The following is an 18,344-nucleotide window of genomic DNA, read 5'->3' on the forward strand; positions in this document are numbered from 1 at the left end:
CTTCTAAAGGTTAGGGCCTGTTTAATTTTTGTCTCTGTATCTCCAAACCTAGTACAGTACCTAGTGTCTGGTAAGTGCTTAATAAATGCTTATCAAAAAATATTAACTACTGTCTAACCACATTTCCCTCATCCTGTCCCTGAGTAATTGATTTTGGGAAAACAAGTGACAGTCTTGACATTTTTCCCCTTTCAGGACAGCCAACAGAGGGCTAAGCATGTCATAGGCACTCAGACAGTCAAGTCTAACAAGTACCCTCATTTAACCCGTACTGATAATGTAACCGTTTCATTGGATGAGTAATGTATATGACATGCAGTTGGATGGCTAACCTATACAGCTTGCCCATGGATTAAGATAGATATCTGACTCAGTATAGAAGAACCAGTTTGGCCTAGAATTAAATGAAAGAGGAGGCAGGCAGGGTTGGATTCAGCAAGCTGCAAAGCTCCTTAGTGATCCCAAATTCCTAGAAATAAAGGCCCATCTTTCCAATACCAGTGTAGTTGTGGTGGTGTTTATATAGCTGTGAGTCATGGAGCAAAGCCTCTGAAGAAACGGAAATGACTATCACAGATTGGCAGGAAAGACTCATTGTAGGAGGAAGCTTCAACCCATAAATGGGCTCTATAAAAAAGGAACAAAGATGTCATCAGAGAAATTGATAGAAAAAGATGGGCCAGTCAGGTGGGAAGGATATGGGATGGATGATTGACATCTCAAGTACTTCCATAGTAGCTTTACAGTGTGAGGTGAGGGAGCCCTCCAATCCTGGGTGGAACTTCTGGTGCATTTGGAGGAAGGCAGATGAGAGTTGCAAGAAGTTTAAGTCTGCATCATTGGACAATATTCAGATAGATGAATATTGAAATGTTTAAGAGAAAACCACCCATAATACTTCCTTTTGAAAACTATTCTAATGATGCTTATGTTTTGTGGAAAAAAATTAACTTACAGACATGGGTGTTTCCAGCTAGAATGCTGCTCACCCTCATTAAAATTAAAAACATTTTTATGCTACATTTTTTAAAGTATACATATTTCCCTAGGAATGTCTATCTCTTTAATCAATCAGTAAGCATTTATTAAGTACCTCCTCCATGCCAGGTACTGGCTATTTAAATATAAAAAATGGCAATCTCTATATTGGAAAAGAATTTACATTGATATCTCCTCCACAGTACCAGTTGGAAGTTAAAGTATATAAAAATGATTTAAACAGCACTTGTAGTAAGTAAATTTATTTTCACAAGCTACTGTGCAATGTATTGATATATATTCAACTGGGTTTACAGTATTAATATTCATAATCCAAGACTATGCTTAGCAATACAGAAACCAACATATAAGTTTTATTTCCCCTTGTGCTTATTGTATCCAAAGAATACTTCAAATTTTTTTTTATTACATAGATATAAGAGTGCTTCATCTAGAGAATCAAGAATCCATCATTAGAGAAAAATGTGAATTTTTCAGGCAAGTTGACACAAATCAAACTTTAAAAATAATAACATATTTACAATAGAAAAGTACTATATAAGGTAAAAAAAATAGACTTCCTGATGGGAGAGAATAGTAATGTACACATTCTGGCCAGCAGTTATAATTTTATACATAGTGATACAATCACATGTATTACATCCCTTTTTTTTTTTTAAAAAAGGCACATTTCTTTACAATATTTTAAAACTACTTTCTTGAATGTTCCATAATTAATGAAAACATACGAGCAACATGTGTACTCACTATAACTGGCATTTGGTTTTAATGTCCTTTACCAACAGTTGGCATGATTGCATTTCATTCATTCTCTCCCTGCCTCAGCCAACCCATTCATTGGAACTATTGATCGTTACAATTCCTGGTGTTTTCTTGAAATTGGGACATTGTCCAAATATATTAATAGGAAATAGGGAGTGGAATTTACAAGGATATGTTACAGCATGGTAATAAAGAAAGAAAAGTTTATTTGGCTATGTTTGATACATATGTGCTAGATGTCATGGCACAGCTTGAATAATGCCATGGTTTTTTAATTAGATAGGATTTTCCTCCTAATTATTAGAACCGACAATTTTGAGGAAGACAAAGAATGATACCTGAGGAGAAAAAGAGTCTTACTTTGGGGGAGAAATGACCACACACAAAAGTTTAGTGAACATTCTAACAAACCAAAGTATATTATGACTTCACTTTAGGATAGATAAGACTAAAAGTAAAAGTTAGACTGAACCCAAAAAGTGTACTTCCCTTTATTCCAAATAAAGGGAAACATTTGATTTACTGTCATCCACCCTTCACACTTTTTCAGATTTGAAAACTGTCATCACTGAACACTATGTAAGCCTTCCTAAGTGTGGACGGCAAAAGACAAATATTACAATGGAAAAGAAATGTTTAAAGAGTCAGGGATAAAGTTGGTTATTCTTTAGGGAGTTCAGTGAATAAAGCTATTTTATTATACAGTTAGGACCAGAATCCTCACTGTTTTAATTACTAAAAAGAACTATTCAGTAAGTCTTAAAAGTGAGAACAATTAAAACAGTAACAAAATTTTCATACAAAAGTCTGAATAAAAATGAGTTTGCTAAGGGAGTAAATAGAATGTTCTAAAGTGCTTGGGAGATCTTTTAAAAGGTGCTATTGTAAACATAAAAAACAATATTAAGGTGACTCACGGAATAGAAATATTCAAGCAAAATGTAAATTTAAATGGTAGACAATTTGTAATCTTTAAATTTTTCATTGAGGACATAATGCCAGAAACATGGATGAGAAGATGTTGGCTTCTGTTAGGTGTCCATGGTTACTGAAGTTTGCAGGTAGGGTTGGCATAACTAATGTAAAATCACCATGCTCTATAGAATTCCTGTCTTCCTATACAATTTTACTTTGTACTGAAGATGTACATACTTGAACGTTTTTGTCTCTGGAAAACTGACTTAATAAATGATGAGAATTTTGTGCTGCTATTGTCAAACAGTACACAAAATTTTTTCAATTTTCATCTTTGTAAGCAAAAAAAATAAAACAGAATTTACTAAAGCTTAACATCAACAATTACATGTGGGTTGTTACTCTCCAAATATGCAACATGGGTAAGTTAGGTCACCCTAGGTTTTTCATTTCCATGTTTCATTTTCATATATGGTAAAAATTTATCAAGATACATTTTCAGAGGCATTGGGTCTATGTTTAAGTGTGCCTATTCTTAGACAACCTTAAACAATAATTTTCTCTTGTATATTTTCAAAGTACTTTATTCCTCAGTATGCCTGGAAGGTAGGTAAAAAGTTTTAGCTCCATATTACAGATGGGGAAACTTGAGGCACAGGGAGGTGACTTATCTGAAGTTGCAAAAAAAAAAATCAGTGGTATAGCTAGGCAAGGCTTGAATTCAGACATTCAGTGCTTTGCATCCAAATCTCAGTGCTTCTGTACATACATGCAAATTTATCAAGCTATTTATTGACTAACTGGCTACTCCCTGAAGTACCAAACATTTGGCATAATATATACAATTCTAGTAATGTGACATGCAGAAAATTGATTTAGGTAAGACTGTAGCACAGGGTAGTGTGAGTGAATATATTTAATATAGAACCTTGCTTATAATGACAAAATCTAATTGTAAGTTATTTAATGTAATACAAGGTAATCATTAAGTTAATTTTAAAAGATAAACCGTATTGAAATTTTTAAGATTAGGCTACACAGACCAATGAAAAGGAGAATTTAGGCAAGAATATTAAGGGGTATTTTTTAGAGAGAGATTGGTGAATGGACAGGATCAAATGTAAATGAAACTATAGTCTATAGCTACATTTTATCACAACCTGATATAAATTATGTAAAAACATCAACTTCCATGTTCATATATATTTGTGAAATAAAAAAGTTCTCAAAGATAATGCTTTCTTATTCCCTTCCCTTTACCTTATTCTGTACCTTCTCCCTCCTAATTCAGTTGGAGCATACCATACCCCTATTTAAAAAACAAAAAACCCTTCAAAAACCAGAGCAGAACCAAAATCCCAATATACCTATGCTGAAAAGAGCATAGTTGGAGACTTTAGTAACAAAAGTACTGTGGGGGTGGGGGATTATATTACCAATTAGGGTTCTTAAAATACATAGGTATACAATGAATTTTGATTCACCTTATATAAAGGACATGAAGCATAGGAATGAACCTTTCTGAACTTTTGGAAAAGGAACCCCACATATGAATCACTCTCTTAAATTAGTAAAAAATAAAAACAAAAAACACCTTCTGTTGCAACATTATGGGTTTAGACAGATAACATTTAAATTCTATACAGTACCCAATCTATCGCTCTGTAATATTTCAATGTATAAATTAACTAGCCTGTGCAAATTATTACAAATAAAGTAAAATGCAAACTTGGATAGATCTAGTTCTAAATTTAAAAGAAAACCACCCTTTCTTTATCTCTTAATTTTAAAATTTGTCTTGCTATTTCAAATCTTGCAAGAGATTGTTTTTTTTAAAGCCCTCTGATATTCATATTTATTTCCAGTCTTTATCGTGCACATTTATTCAAGGTTTTCATCATCAGTCTTTACATCTCTTGATTCTCCATGCTTCAAGGTAAAGAAATCTTCATTGTTAATTCCATACCTGTCTAAGGATTCATTCAGTTTCAATGGAGGATCCAAGTAATACTGGCAAAGAAAGAAGAAGAAAAAAAGATATAAAAAATTCTTTGAATGCTACATGAGCAACATTTTTATCATTCAAAATTTGCAAGCAAAGTTCAACCTAAAATGGTTTCAATGGGGTGGCTAGGTGGCACAGTGAATAGAGCACTGGTCCTGGAATCAGGAGGACCTGAGTTCAAATCTGGTCTCAGACACTTAACACTAGCCATGTGACCTTGGGCAAGTCACCCTGCCTTCATCTCGCCAAAAAGCTAAAATAAAATGGTTTCAAGACCTGAAAACTATAAAGATATCAACTCAAATGGAAGCTAAAAAATGGGATTCTGACACTATAATCATAAATGAACCTGAGGAAAGAAAAGGGAAGGGTAGCAGTTAAAAGATTAATGAAGCTAGGAAGGGAATTCTATGATGAGGTCAGATTTTTAAAAATTATACAAAAGACAGGGGCATATAGCCCAGGATGACTACAAAATGTAAGTCATAATATATGACTAATGATGGGAAGGTAAAAGAACCTAAATGAACTCTTTGTGTTTAGAGAAGTAGAAGAAAAGGTTAAAGTGTTAGGCCAATGCTTGAGTCAAGCTTGGGGCAACTAGGTGACAAGGAAGATGGAATGCAGAGCCTAAAGTCAGGAAGACCTGAGTTCAAGTGTGATCTCAGATACCTGTATGACGCTGGGCAAGTCACTTAACCCTGCTTGCCTCAGGTTTCCAATAGAATATAAGCTCCAAGAGCACAGGAACTTTCTTGTCAATGTGTTCCTTATATAAAGTCATATACACAGTAAAGGTTTAACAAATCCTTGCTGAATTAAATTGAGAGATCAGGAATTAATGAAGAGAGTTTCTGAAATACAGAGTTTAAACAGTTGAAACAGCTCATATTGTCTCAGTAAAGTAGTCTTCTAGATTCACTGTTGAGAGGAAAGGGTGAAAAGGTGACATAATAGTCTTAAAGAGAAGAGGAAGGTTTGGATTGGCTATTGTGAAGAGGGAAACAGAGTTAAGCTGGTAAGAATAAAGGAATGACTATGCAGCACTGAGGGTCCAGTAGAGACTGAGAAACACAAATTTGTCATGAACCCATAAAATGCTTGTCTTGATTCCAATTTCAGAAAAGAACCAAAGGTACCAAAGGAATTTTCAGATATAATTACAGCAATATTTAAAAAAAAAATTGAGAATGGGAAAGGGACTAGAATTCCGGAAACAGGCAAATGGCTCAATTTTCAAAAGGGAGAAAAAGGTAAATATCAGAAACTAGACCAGGGAGTGAGGTATGGATTCCCAGTAAAAATCTAGAAAGGATTATTTAATAAATCATCTATGGACATTAAAAAGGGGATCAGTGATCACTAAAACCCAGCATTTGCCCAATAAGTAACACTGAAATTGTTAACCAACTGGGATAATTGGATTTGCAGAACAGAAAATGATGAACAGAATATCTTGATTTCAGCAATATGTGTGAGAAAGCACTTCATTACCTTTTTGTACACGAGGCATAGAGTACAGTTAAATGTATTTATAACTAGGTAAACAAATACAACCCAAAGATAGAGCAGTGTCAACCTGGTGGGAAGTCTTTAGCCACAGCATTCTTTGTACTTATCACCAGAACCTCAGAAGGTAGTTGCTATTATGATCCCCATTTTACAACTGAGGAAACGAAAGCAGAAGTTAAATGACTTGCCCAGGGTCACATAACTAACAAGTATCTAAGGTCATATTTGAATTTGGGTTTTCCAGATTCTAGGTCCAGGACTCTATCCAGTAAGCTACCTAGCACTGCTTGGACGAAGAGTGCTTGAAGTATAACATTAGGACATGAAGGGTGACCACAGATTTCTTTTTCAGTTCATGTAGAAGAAGACCTCCTGGCCAAGGAGAGTCCTGCAATGGGAAGGAAGTTGGATTCTAACATCTATAAAGTTGTTTCCAACTTTAAGAATAGAGAATTTCAACTTCCGCAGGACTCCAGCTTCCACCTCCCTCAGTTCATGTAAAAGGGACTCTGAACAAACTTTGTAGCTGCAGAACCCACAAAATGACACACAGAAGCTGGCCTCCCGCTGGGGACAGCCCGGCAGGCCTGCAGGAATCAGCCAGCACAGCGCTCTAGGAGCCAAGCCCAGCCTCATGCCAAGGCTTTAGCCCCAGGGCGGGCCTGACCAGCCTCAGGCTGGAGGGACTCCAGATCAGCAGGAGCTGTGGCGGTTTCCAGAATTATCAACACATAGATACAAAGGACAAAGTGAGAGGTCAGTGCAGTCTGGACTTTGGGACCCAGTAAGTGGGAGTGCCTCGGCCTCTTCCCCTGGGGCAAGAAGCCACTGAGGAGCCACAGCCATGCAGCTGCCCAGCAGCCCCTACATGGAAGCTTCAGCTCCTGGCCTGTAGCGTGTAGAGGGACCAAGCACCAGTCTGAGGGGTAACCGCTCTTGCTTTAACATTCTTCGATCTGGATTGCATTCTAGGGTGGAAGTCCTGGAGTGTGTGTCCAGCTTGCCAGAGCATGGGGAGACCTCAGAAAGGGCACCCATCTAATACCTCCAGCAGCTGAGAAAACCCCAGCATTTGGTACCAAGCTCCCCTGTCTGGTGGCGGAGTCCTAATGTGGCAAAATGCCCAAAAGTAAGTAATTCGGTGGCAAAATGAGCAGTCAAAGGAAGTAAACCAAGCAAAGCACTCCAACATTAGACTCCTATTTTGGGGACAAAAAAGATCAAAGCATGGAACAGGAGGAAGACAGTGAAGTCAGAATTCCTCCACCAAAAGCTTCCAAGAAAAATACAAGCTGGTTACAGGCCAAAGAGGACCTTAAGAAGCAAATAAGATAAGTGGGAGGAAAAATTGGGAAGAAAAATGAGAATGATGCAAGAAAATTATGAAATGAGAGTCAACAGCCTGAGGAAAATAATACCTTAAAAAACAGACTAACTCAAATGGCAAAAGAGGCTCAAAATGGCAATGAGGAGAAGAATGCCTTAAAAAGCCAAATTTGCCAGATGGAAAAAGAATCTCAAAAGCTCACTGAAGAGAATCATTCCTTCAGAATTAGATTGGAGCAAATAGAAGCTAGTGACTTTATGAGAAATCAAGATGCTGTTAAACAGATCCAAACAAATGAAAGAATAGAAGGCAATGTGAAATATCTCACTGGAAAAACCACTAAACTGGAAAACAGATCCAGGAAAGATAATTTTAAAATTATCGGACTACCTGAAAGCCATGATCAAAGAAAGAACCTAGAAATTGTCCTCCAAAAAGTTCTCAAGAAAAACTGCCCTGATGTTTTAGAACAAGAGGGCAAAATAGAGGTTGAAAGAATACACCAATCAACTCCTGAAAAAGATCCCAAAAAGAAAACTCCTAGGAATATTATAGCCAAGTTGCAAAATTCCCAGATCAAGGAGAGATTATTAAAAGCAGCCAGGAAGAAACAATTTGAATATTGTGGAAACATAATCAGGATAACACAGGATCTGGCAGCCTCTACACCAAGGGATGGAAGGGCTTGGAATATGATATTCCAGAGGTCAAAGGAGCTGGGATTAAAACCAAAAATCACCTACCCAGAAAAACTGAGTATTATGTTTCAGGGGAAAATATGGTCATTCAGTGGAATAGAGGACTTTCAAGCACTCTTGATGAAAAAACCAGAGTTGAATAGAAAATCTGACATTCAGATACAAGAAGTAAGAGAAGCATGAGAAGGTAAACAGGGAAAAGAAATCATAAGGAACTTATCAAAGTTGAACTATTTACATTCCTACATGGAAAAACAATAATTGCAATTGATGAAACTTTTCTCAGTATGAAAACAATTGAAGGGAATAGAAATATACATTATATATATATATGTGTGTGTGTGTCTATATAGGAGGGTATATGGGCATATGAATACATATGTAAATGTGTGTATATATGTTTACAGGTATACATAGATAGAGGGCACAGGACCAATTTAATAGGAAAGGATGATACTTAAAAGGTGAAATTAAGAGGTGAGAGAGGAATATAACTAGAGGAGATGGTGAGAGACAGAATGGGGTAAACTATCTCATATAGAAGAGGCAAGGGAAAGTGGTTACAATGGAGGGGAAGAACAGGAAGGCAAAAAGGCAAACCTTATTCTCATTGAATTTGGCTCAGGGAGGGAATGACATACACACTAAATAAGGTATCTCACCCTCCAGGAGAGTAGGGGGGAAGGGGATGAGAGGGGGGATGATGGAAGGGAGCGCAGGCTGGGGTGGGAGGGAAATTGGAAGCACCCACTTTTGAAAAGGGACAGGATCAAAGCAGAGAATAGAATAAGTGGGAGGTAGAATAGGAGGGAGGGAAATATAGTCAGTCTTTTACAATATATCTACTATGGTTATGTTTTGCATAGCTACACATGTATAACCTATACTGAATTGCTTATCTTCCCAGTAAGGGTGGGTGACAAGGGAGGAATGGAATGAATCTGGAATTCAAAGTTTTAAAATCAAATGTTTAAAAATATATAAATACAATTATTAATATTATTTTACATGTAATTGGGAAATAAGATATATAGGCACTGGGGCGTAGAGATCCACTATGCCCTACTGGAAAAGTCGAAAGGGGTATGGGAGAAGATATGGGAGAGAGCAGATTGGAGGAGGGGATATCCTGTCAGACCACTATTTTGGGGTGGTGGGTAGGGGAAAAACAGGGGAAAAATTTGTAACTAAAAATCTGGCGGAAATGAATGATGTAAACCAGAAGTTAATAAAGCATTTGAAAAAAAAAAAAAAGAAAGCTTAAATTTCCCAATTCAGTGTGGCTGTATCACACAAATTATAATTTCCATAAATGTTCAATCATTGTATGAGAAAGGAATTTTCTTAACTGAATAGATAGTAAATACAATTTTTAAAAAATTGAAAAAAAAAAGAGTACAGAATTTCATGGTTTCAAAATATCCAACAGATGTATATAGCAAATCTCAATCATTTTTCCTATGCTGGATTAAATCATTAGTTTGTTGAGCTATGAGTCACTAGTTGCTCAATCCATTTCAACTCTTAGACATTCATCCAAATGTCAAATTCAGTACAAAATAAGGTTGTATATCGAGCTATATGAGGTAGTAGGTAATATATCTAGTGAGGCCTCATTGCTGTAGGAAGTGATTCTGTAGAGGAAATGGTTTTGTAGAGAATCACTTTCATTTAAGAAAACAGAATCAATCCTAAAATATAACATTAGGACATTATGTGACCACAAATTTGCTTTTTCGTTCATGTACAAGAAAACTAGGCACTTTATGATGGAATACTTTTTTTTGACCAAAGCATAGTAGGAGTTATATGACTTAACCCCTCCAGACAGATTCAGGACTTGGATTTTAAGAAAAGAATGGCAAAACAGAAGTTTTGAGGATCACAATATCTTTAATAGACTTCATTCAACATGTTCTTAACTTTTACTTTTTCTAGAACTAAGTGCTCCTTTTTCATCTATGGTGAAGGTTTTCACACCACGATCTGTTCACACAGTGAAATCACCATTCCAGATCCATAAATAAGAAAGCTCTTCACCAGAATGTTGGTGAATTTTCTGACATTGATTCCTAAAGATACAGAATGGTTGTGATCTGTGTTGGAAGGGGGATTACCTATAAAGATAAAATCACAGATATTTTGACCTACGTCTAAAAGGTTTCAGTAGTTTAGAAATGAATAAGTTTTGATAGGTTTATCAAGGGCACATCCACTTTGATGACAGCACAGATCCATTTGAGTACTTGGATATAAATATAAAATAGTATTCTTGAGAGGCAGCGTGACCTGGGAGTCAGGAAGATCCAAGCTTCGAACCTGCCTCATGCATACATATTTACTAACTGGGTGACCCTGGGCAAATCAATTAACCTCTCTCAGAGCCTTAGGCTCCTCATCATAAAATGAAGATAACAGTAGTGCCTACCCTCATAGGGTTATTGGATTAGGGTTTAAATGAGAATGTATGTAAATCATTCTGCAAGGCTTAAAAGCACTAAATAAACTTTATTTATCTTATCATTACTGAAGTTCAAAAAATAAAAAGCCACTGTAGCAGACAGAGAAGGCATAATAGCTAAACAATTTATGTGAAAAGAAAATGAGCATCTAAGTGGATTATAAACTCAGTAAATTATTAATGTAACATGGCAGCCAAAAAAAAGATGAACCTAACTCAACTTTAAGATGTATTAATAGAAATACAGTATATAGAAAGAGGGAATTGCTAGTCCTAATTCTATTCTGCCCTGATCAGACTATATACATAGTACTATGCTCAATTCTGATCACCACTTAAAATTTTTTCATTGCTATGTCTTTTGTTTGTACATGACAGTCATTTAGGGATCTATCTTACTATCCCTCAATAAACCTTCCTATGTAACAAAGTGAAAAAGCTAACCAACAGACACAATAACCAAGTTTAACAGTCCATACTATGTTCATAATCCCATCACTCTACTAAAGGGATGGAAATGTATTTCCTCAACTCAGATAAAATTCCTCATCATTCCCCAAGTACTACATTTTAGAAAACACTTTGAGAAGCTAGAATGTTTCCATTATTTTTTTTAATAAGGTGACAGGACCAAAAACCAAGACATGTTACTATCCAAAAAAGAAGACTTGGAGAGGATGTGATAGTTGTTTGGTTTTTTCACCTTAAGTATTTGAAAGGTTATTAAATTAAAGATGGATTAAGCTTGTCTCCCCCTATCCCCAGAGGAACAATGAGTAGAAGTGACTAAGCCGGGGTTATCTCTAGGCATCCTGACCTATATCTTGCCACTGGACCTACATGGCTGCAGAGGAGAGAGTGAGGCTGGTGACTGCACAGTCTTTCCTCAAATCCAATTCACTTGAAAGTCATAACATCTCCTTCCTGAGGTCATGGTCCTCTGAGAACAAAGGACAAACAACAACAACAGAAGTGATTAAAAGAAAGAGATTTCAGATTTTTAAGGATCAACTTTCTGAAAATTCGAGCTGCCCAAAAGTAGACTGTTCTTCATTGGAAAGTAGTGAGTTCTGCATTATAGAAAGTCTTTAAGCCAAAAACCACTTGTCAGGTCTGTTGTAGAGCACATTGCTATTCATGCCTGTGTTTGTAAGATGATCTCTAATGCCTTACTTTTCCAATTCTGAGATACTATGGTTAATGGGCAGAAGTCATAGAGAGGCAGCTTTCAGCTCTATATCAAGACAAATTTCCTAACAATTATAGATACCTTAACAGTGGAACAGAATACCCTATGAAGTGGAAAGTATCCCATTTCTTGACATCTTCAAGACCAGGCTGATATTGTGAGGCATTCTGATTCAAAATTAAATTTGGCACACCAGGACTTTGGAGCACAAATTCTAGTTCTACCCTTTCATTTGTATGACTTTGAGCAAGTCATTTATCCTCTGATTCTCAAATTCCTCATCCCTAAAATGGGAATAATTATACCTGTACTACCTATCTCACACCGTTGTTGCCAGGGAAGAACTTCATAAAGTTTACAGTACTACATAAGGGCAAGTTACTGTTGGGCAACCTTCCGGCCTCAACTATTAGACTATATGACTTCTGAGGCTTCTTCTAGTCCCAAAGATTTTGTGGTTCTATTAATGTTATTTTACTTATTTACTAAAACAAAGCACAAACTGTACATAACTCAAAATATCTCCCTTTTGGCATTTTTTTTCAGACCTAAATGAAAATAAACATAAAATGGGAAAGTCTAAAAGGAAATCTTATTTCAGATGAGAGGTTAGATAAAAGTTTGTACATTGAATCTTAAAATATACTAGGGCTAGGAAGCAAATTAGTATTAACAAAGTGTTTTCTTCTACCCCCTATTAAATTGCTAATTAATTGTTCCTTTCTGTAAAAGTTAAAAATACATTTAAAGAGAACTGCAAAATTAAGGAAGATTAATAGGAAAATAATTAATTTTGATTCAAGATACAGGGCAGAGTCTTAGAACTGGAAGGGACCTTGAAGGTTATCTAATCTCATCCAAACCTGACCAGCGATTATCTCTGCAAGATCTCCAACAAGTACTCATCCAACTTCTACTGGAAGATTTCCACGAAGACCAAAATATGACAATTTGTTAGAAATTAAAGAGAGAAGGGCAGAGATTTAAATGACATATCACTTTAATGAAAGCAGTTTTAAGAGAGAACTCATTAGCACCTGGGAGGATCAGAAAAGGTTCCATGTAGGTTACACCTGAGCTGAAGAGGGAAGCCAGTGATTCTTGGTAGTGAAGGCAAAGAAGGAGGCAGAGGAGCTAGCCCAGAGATAGGAGAACAGGTGTGGACCAACGAATAAGACATGTATAGTCATAGTGTACTGAACATATAGTGTACTGAAGACTGCAAGGAGGGAAGTAATGTTTTATAACGGGACTCATTAGCATGTGGGAGTGTCAGAAAAGGTTTCATGTAAGAGGTTACACTTGAGCTGTAATTGTTAATTTATCAAAAGGAATGAAATACAGGAAATCACAAGATGGAACTAAGAAAATAAAAAAGAAATTTCAAGACGAAAACATGAATTTCTGACTTTTATCACACATAATGCCACTTTACTTAAAAAGATTGAGAGTTTCATTAACTGCCAAGGTAGGTAAGCTGAAAATGCTAAATGCATTAAGGACCTCTTTATTTCAGGTACAAATAATTCTCCCCAGTTAATACTAGATAAATGAATACATTTTAGATCCCACAGATTCCTCTCAATGAAAACAGCCACAGCAAGTGTCCCTGGACTTAACATAATGGACTTGAACATGGAGAACAAAGGCTAAATAAATATACAATTATTTTTATGACAGATTCAAACTCACCTCATTTGCTAAGGCAAAGGTTCCCCAGTGAATTCCTATAGATTTCTTTGCCTGAACATCGATGTGAATCCTTACAGCTTCTTCAGGGTCTACATGCTGGTGTTTCATAAACCATCTAAAGAAATATAAAAAAATTTATTAAGTCTAGGCTCTTCAATATAAATTGCATACTAACCAACTTTTATTTTTAATGACACGAGTTTGCACCCAAAAATGCTAACTAATAGATACATGCTGTTTCCCTACTCAACCTTCTGCAAAATAAGTTTCCTTTTCTTTAACTGGCTCATTTATCCCTATGCAATTCCATCACCAAAAAGACATTTTTTAAAATGCTCTGGAATTCTTCTGAAAGAGTCCTACAAACGTTCAAAACTAGATATGTTGCATTCTACTATCCTTAACATGATTCAGCGAAGTTTAACATCAGATACAGAATTAGAAGTGAAAAGTCAATTCTGTATCAGCTTTGAAAAAACAGTACATGCATAAGAATTTACACCATTTTTAAGAGGCATGGTTGCTGAGAGTCAGGAATTCCATTTCTTCTTCAGATAAGATTTAAACAAACATTTTAGCATGCATAATGCTTTCTCAAATAGTAAACTAGCCAATACAAGCTATGCTTTGGGAGGAAATACTTTTAATGATACAAATGGTAGGAATAATCATTTATTAAGTGATTACAATTTTCCACGCACTGTGCTAGATGCTTTTTATAAATATTACCACAAAGGCCATGGAAATCATGCAATATTTATTCAAAGACTTTTTGTTCCCTTTGCATTATCAACTTCTTTCTTCTCTGTTCTCTCTTCCAACTACCACCAATTCTGAGGTTGAAATGCAATATGGGGTTTTCTTTTTCCTATATTATCAATCCTAGTGAGACAACATTGTGAACAGTAAGACTTGAACTACAGAGGCCAGAATAAGGCTAGTGGCTGCATGTAGGACTTTTAACTCTTCAACAACACAAATTGCAGCAGTGGTTACCTATTTGTACAATCTGGGGGCTGTTATTTGATGTTCCTATTAGGTGAATCTTGTCTCAAGAGGTTTTTTTTTTTTTAACAATAGCCACTGTTTCCCCAGCATCAGCATAGGAGGTCAGTCACTGTTTTTTTCCAGATTTAATGGCAATTTTGGGAAACAAAAAAAAATTCCTGAAATTGCTTTTTCTTCCTTTTTTTTTTTCTAAATTGGAGCAAGGAGCTGAATGAAGTGCTCTCTTTTGTTTTTGTTTCAATTTAACAACAATTTGACAAGTATTTATTCAGTATCTAATATATGCAAAGCATTTTGCTGAGTCCTGGGAGAACTACAAAGCTTAGAGAAGACACAATTCTTGCCTTTGTGAACTTTAAAATCTAGTAGTGAAAAGTGACATATGCCTAACTAATCCAGAATAATATATACTGGTATATATAGAAACAGTAAGTACTTTCAAACTACAAATTAGTATAGTTCCCCCTTTTGAAAGTATTTAAAGTTTTACATAAATAATAAATAGAAAGCCTTTACAGAATTACAAACTAGGAGAATTTTTCATATTATAAAAACACATTTTAACGCAAAAATGAGATAATATTGTCGGTTACATGTTTCATTATCTTGGTTAAATGTTTTTTAAAAATATTTATTTCATGGTAGTGTTTATGTGTTTCTTGATTGGCAGGACTCAAACCCAGGTTCAAATTTCCAGCTATCCACCACTACCACCTGTTTTTTATTAAAAGGAAACAACTGACATCTATCTCCTAACACCTAAACATAATCAATCAATAATCATTTAGTTGAGTGAGGGCACACAGTGTGAGGACACACAGTGAGGATACACAGACAAAACTAAGATTGTCCCTACCCTGAAGGAGCTTATACTTTAATGAAAGAGTTTTAAGATAGAACTCATTAGCCCCTGGGGGATCAGAAAGGGTTCCATGTAGAAGGTTACACTTGAGCTGAATAGAGAAGTCACTGATACTTGATGGTAAAGGAAAGGAAGGAGCTAGCCTGTACAGAGGCCCAGAGATAGGAGAACAGGCAGTGGGTGTGGACAAGTAAGACATCTGATTGTATTGCAGACTGCAAGGAGGGAAGTAATATATAAGAAGACTGGAAGGTACAAGGAGGGGGCAGCTAGGAGGCACAGTAGACAGAGTGCTGGCCCAGAGTCAGGAAGACCAGGGTTTAAATCCAGCCTCAGATATTTACTAACTGTGTAACTCTGGTCAAGTCACTTAACTCTGGCACAGTTTTCTCATCAGTAAAATGAGCTGGAGTAAGGAAATGGGAAAATACTCTAGTATCTTCTCAAAGAAGACCCCAAAAAGGGTACAAAGACTCAGACACGACTGAACAACAAGGTAGGATAAGTTTAGGTTGTGAAGAGTTTTAAAAGCTGATCAAGAGTTTATATTTGATCCTAGAGGTAATAGGAAGCCAATGGAGTTTACTGAATAAAGGAGTAACATGATCTGACCTGCACTTTAGGAAAACTATTTTGGTAGCTTTGTGAATGGCGACATGGTTACTATGTGAGAGATGCTGTGAAAATAGAAAGATCTGACAACTTACATGGGTGGAGAGTGAAAGGCAAGAATAAGGAATGACACCAAGAATGCAAACCCGGGTAATCAAAGTATGTCAGTACCCTCTAATTATTGGAAGAGGGGCAAGTTTGAGGGTTGAAATAACGTGTTATATTTTGAACATTTTAAAGTTTGAGTTGTTGACAGGAAATTCAGTGCAAGATGTCCAATAAGCAGTTCAGGATACAAGCTCAGAAGAGATATTAGGGCTGGATATGTAGGTCTAGGAGTCACATAAATAGAGACAGTAATAGGTATCACAGAAATTACATGAAAAAGTAAAATTGTCTGGCCTAAAATAAAAAAACTGGAAGAAAGAGACTGTAACAGGAGAAAGTGATCATTAGTGAAGCAAGTAAAGAAACAGATCAAATGAATCAGAAGTATTAATTAGCAGACTACTAGAAAAAAAAGATAGTGTGCTAGTGGCCCAGTGGATAGAGGACCAGGCCTAGAGTCCAGAAGACTCATCTTCCTGAATTCAAATTCAGCCTCAGACACTTACCAGCTATGTGACCCCCAGCCTTGTCACTTAACCCCTTTTATCTCAGTTTCCTAATCTGAAATATGAACTGGAGAAGGAAACAGCAAACTACTCCAGTACCTTTGCCAAGAAAATCCCAAATGGGTTCATAAAGAGTCAGATACAACTAAAAAGACTGAACAACAAAAAGAGAAGAAAGAGATTAGGGATCAGTTTATACAAACCAGGAAGAAGTAAAAGACTTCCCTATTCTAGTACTTTGATTCTTTTATGTAAAATAGGTCACATATAATTCTTTCTGCTTGTAGGATCTTAACAGAGTGGATGTGATGTGTCTCTGAGTGTCTCTTCCTGCAGTCTAAGCCAAATACCAATTATTTTGAATTATTTATTAAATAATATCTATCTGTAGTCAAGAAGTAACTTTAATCCAACTTGATCCTTTCAAATTATTTCTGTTTTCATTGATTAGACTGCATCACATGAATTTCAGTCTATATATGAGCAACAGCTTACTGATTTCAGATCAGTATATGATATAAGTGATACCAGCAAGTTATGGTAAAGAGTAATCAAATATTCCTCAAATCAGTTCACATAAAACATGCCCTTTTTCTAACAAACTCTGGGAAGTCTACATACCTTGGTTCATAAGCTCCAATGGGAAGAGCTGCAAGATCAAATGGTCCAAATCGTTTTCCTATCTCTTCAAAAGCAGTACAATAACCAGTGTCTCCTGCAAAGAAAAATCTATTCCAGGGCCCCAAGACAGACCAGCTGCCCCACAAAACTTTATTGTCATCTACTGGAGTTCTTTTACACCAGTGTTGGGAAGGTGTAAAGACAAAAGTAACATCATCATGTCCAGGAATACAGTTCTCTTCCCACCAGTCCAGTTCAATCACATTCTCACATCCACAATTCTGCATCCACTCTAAGAGACCCATCGGCACAAACCATCTCAGCTCACCACCAAAGCGCTCATTTAAACTAAGTACGGTATTATAGTCCAAATGGTCGTAGTGGGTATGACTGATCAGTACTGCATCTATTTTGGGAAGCTGCTCTACTGTGCATGGTGGATTTCGAAAACGTTTTGGACCAATCAATTGTGACAGTGAAGCCCGCATACTGAAAATAGGGTCAGTGAGAAATATTACTTCATCCATTTCCACCAAAACTGTTGCATGTCCAAGCCATGTGACACGTAAACCACCTTTCTTCATTCCTACATTTGCAGGTTTATCAACAAAATACGGGCAAACCACTGGGAGCTCTTTGTCCAGTTCCTAAAAGATCAAAAAGAAAAAAAAAATAGCTGTTAGAAAATAAGAGATCTCGTTTAGTCAAAGGTTTAAATTCTGATTCATATCAAAGACAAAGCCTACTTTGGTTTAGCAGCTAAATAAAGGACATGTTGTTTTACAAAGAGGCAGCTATTTATCCACTACAATATTCTTTTTCTATAATGTATTTTATGGTAGAATTTTATTATACTGTATTACTTCAAGATTAATTATTATAAAATTCATCAGGGCAACATTTTGTGGGATATGCCTGTAAAAAGAACAGCACATTTCTAACATGACAAAAATATTTGAGCTAGATACTAATGCACTCAACAGGAAGTAATAATGAATGCTAACTAAGCATGTAAGCTATCTTGTTCTGTGTTGCTAAGGTATAAAGATTTTAGCTGCTGTTGTTTT

At 36.1% G+C, this 18,344-nt stretch overlaps 1 protein-coding gene across 1 annotated transcript in view; it reads right to left on the bottom strand.

Annotated features, from left to right (window-relative positions):
• Nucleotides 1-4,437: 4,437 nt before the first annotated feature.
• Nucleotides 4,438-18,344, bottom strand: part of LOC138176046 (N-acyl-phosphatidylethanolamine-hydrolyzing phospholipase D-like) — a 69,803-nt gene continuing 55,896 nt past the window's right edge. The window contains exons 3-5 of the mRNA XM_069106786.1: nucleotides 17,278-17,924; nucleotides 13,561-13,675; nucleotides 4,438-4,686 (exon numbers count right to left, since the gene is read on the bottom strand). Coding sequence (XP_068962887.1) covers nucleotides 4,558-4,686; nucleotides 13,561-13,675; nucleotides 17,278-17,924 — 891 coding nt within the window. The 3' untranslated portion in view covers nucleotides 4,438-4,557. The remainder of the gene's footprint in view (nucleotides 4,687-13,560; nucleotides 13,676-17,277; nucleotides 17,925-18,344) is intronic.

This window comes from Petaurus breviceps, unplaced genomic scaffold (assembly GCF_028583685.1).
Source record: "Petaurus breviceps papuanus isolate PSGF00001 unplaced genomic scaffold, PetGlider_PUasm1.0 80, whole genome shotgun sequence".
Lineage (NCBI taxonomy): Eukaryota > Metazoa > Chordata > Mammalia > Diprotodontia > Petauridae > Petaurus > Petaurus breviceps.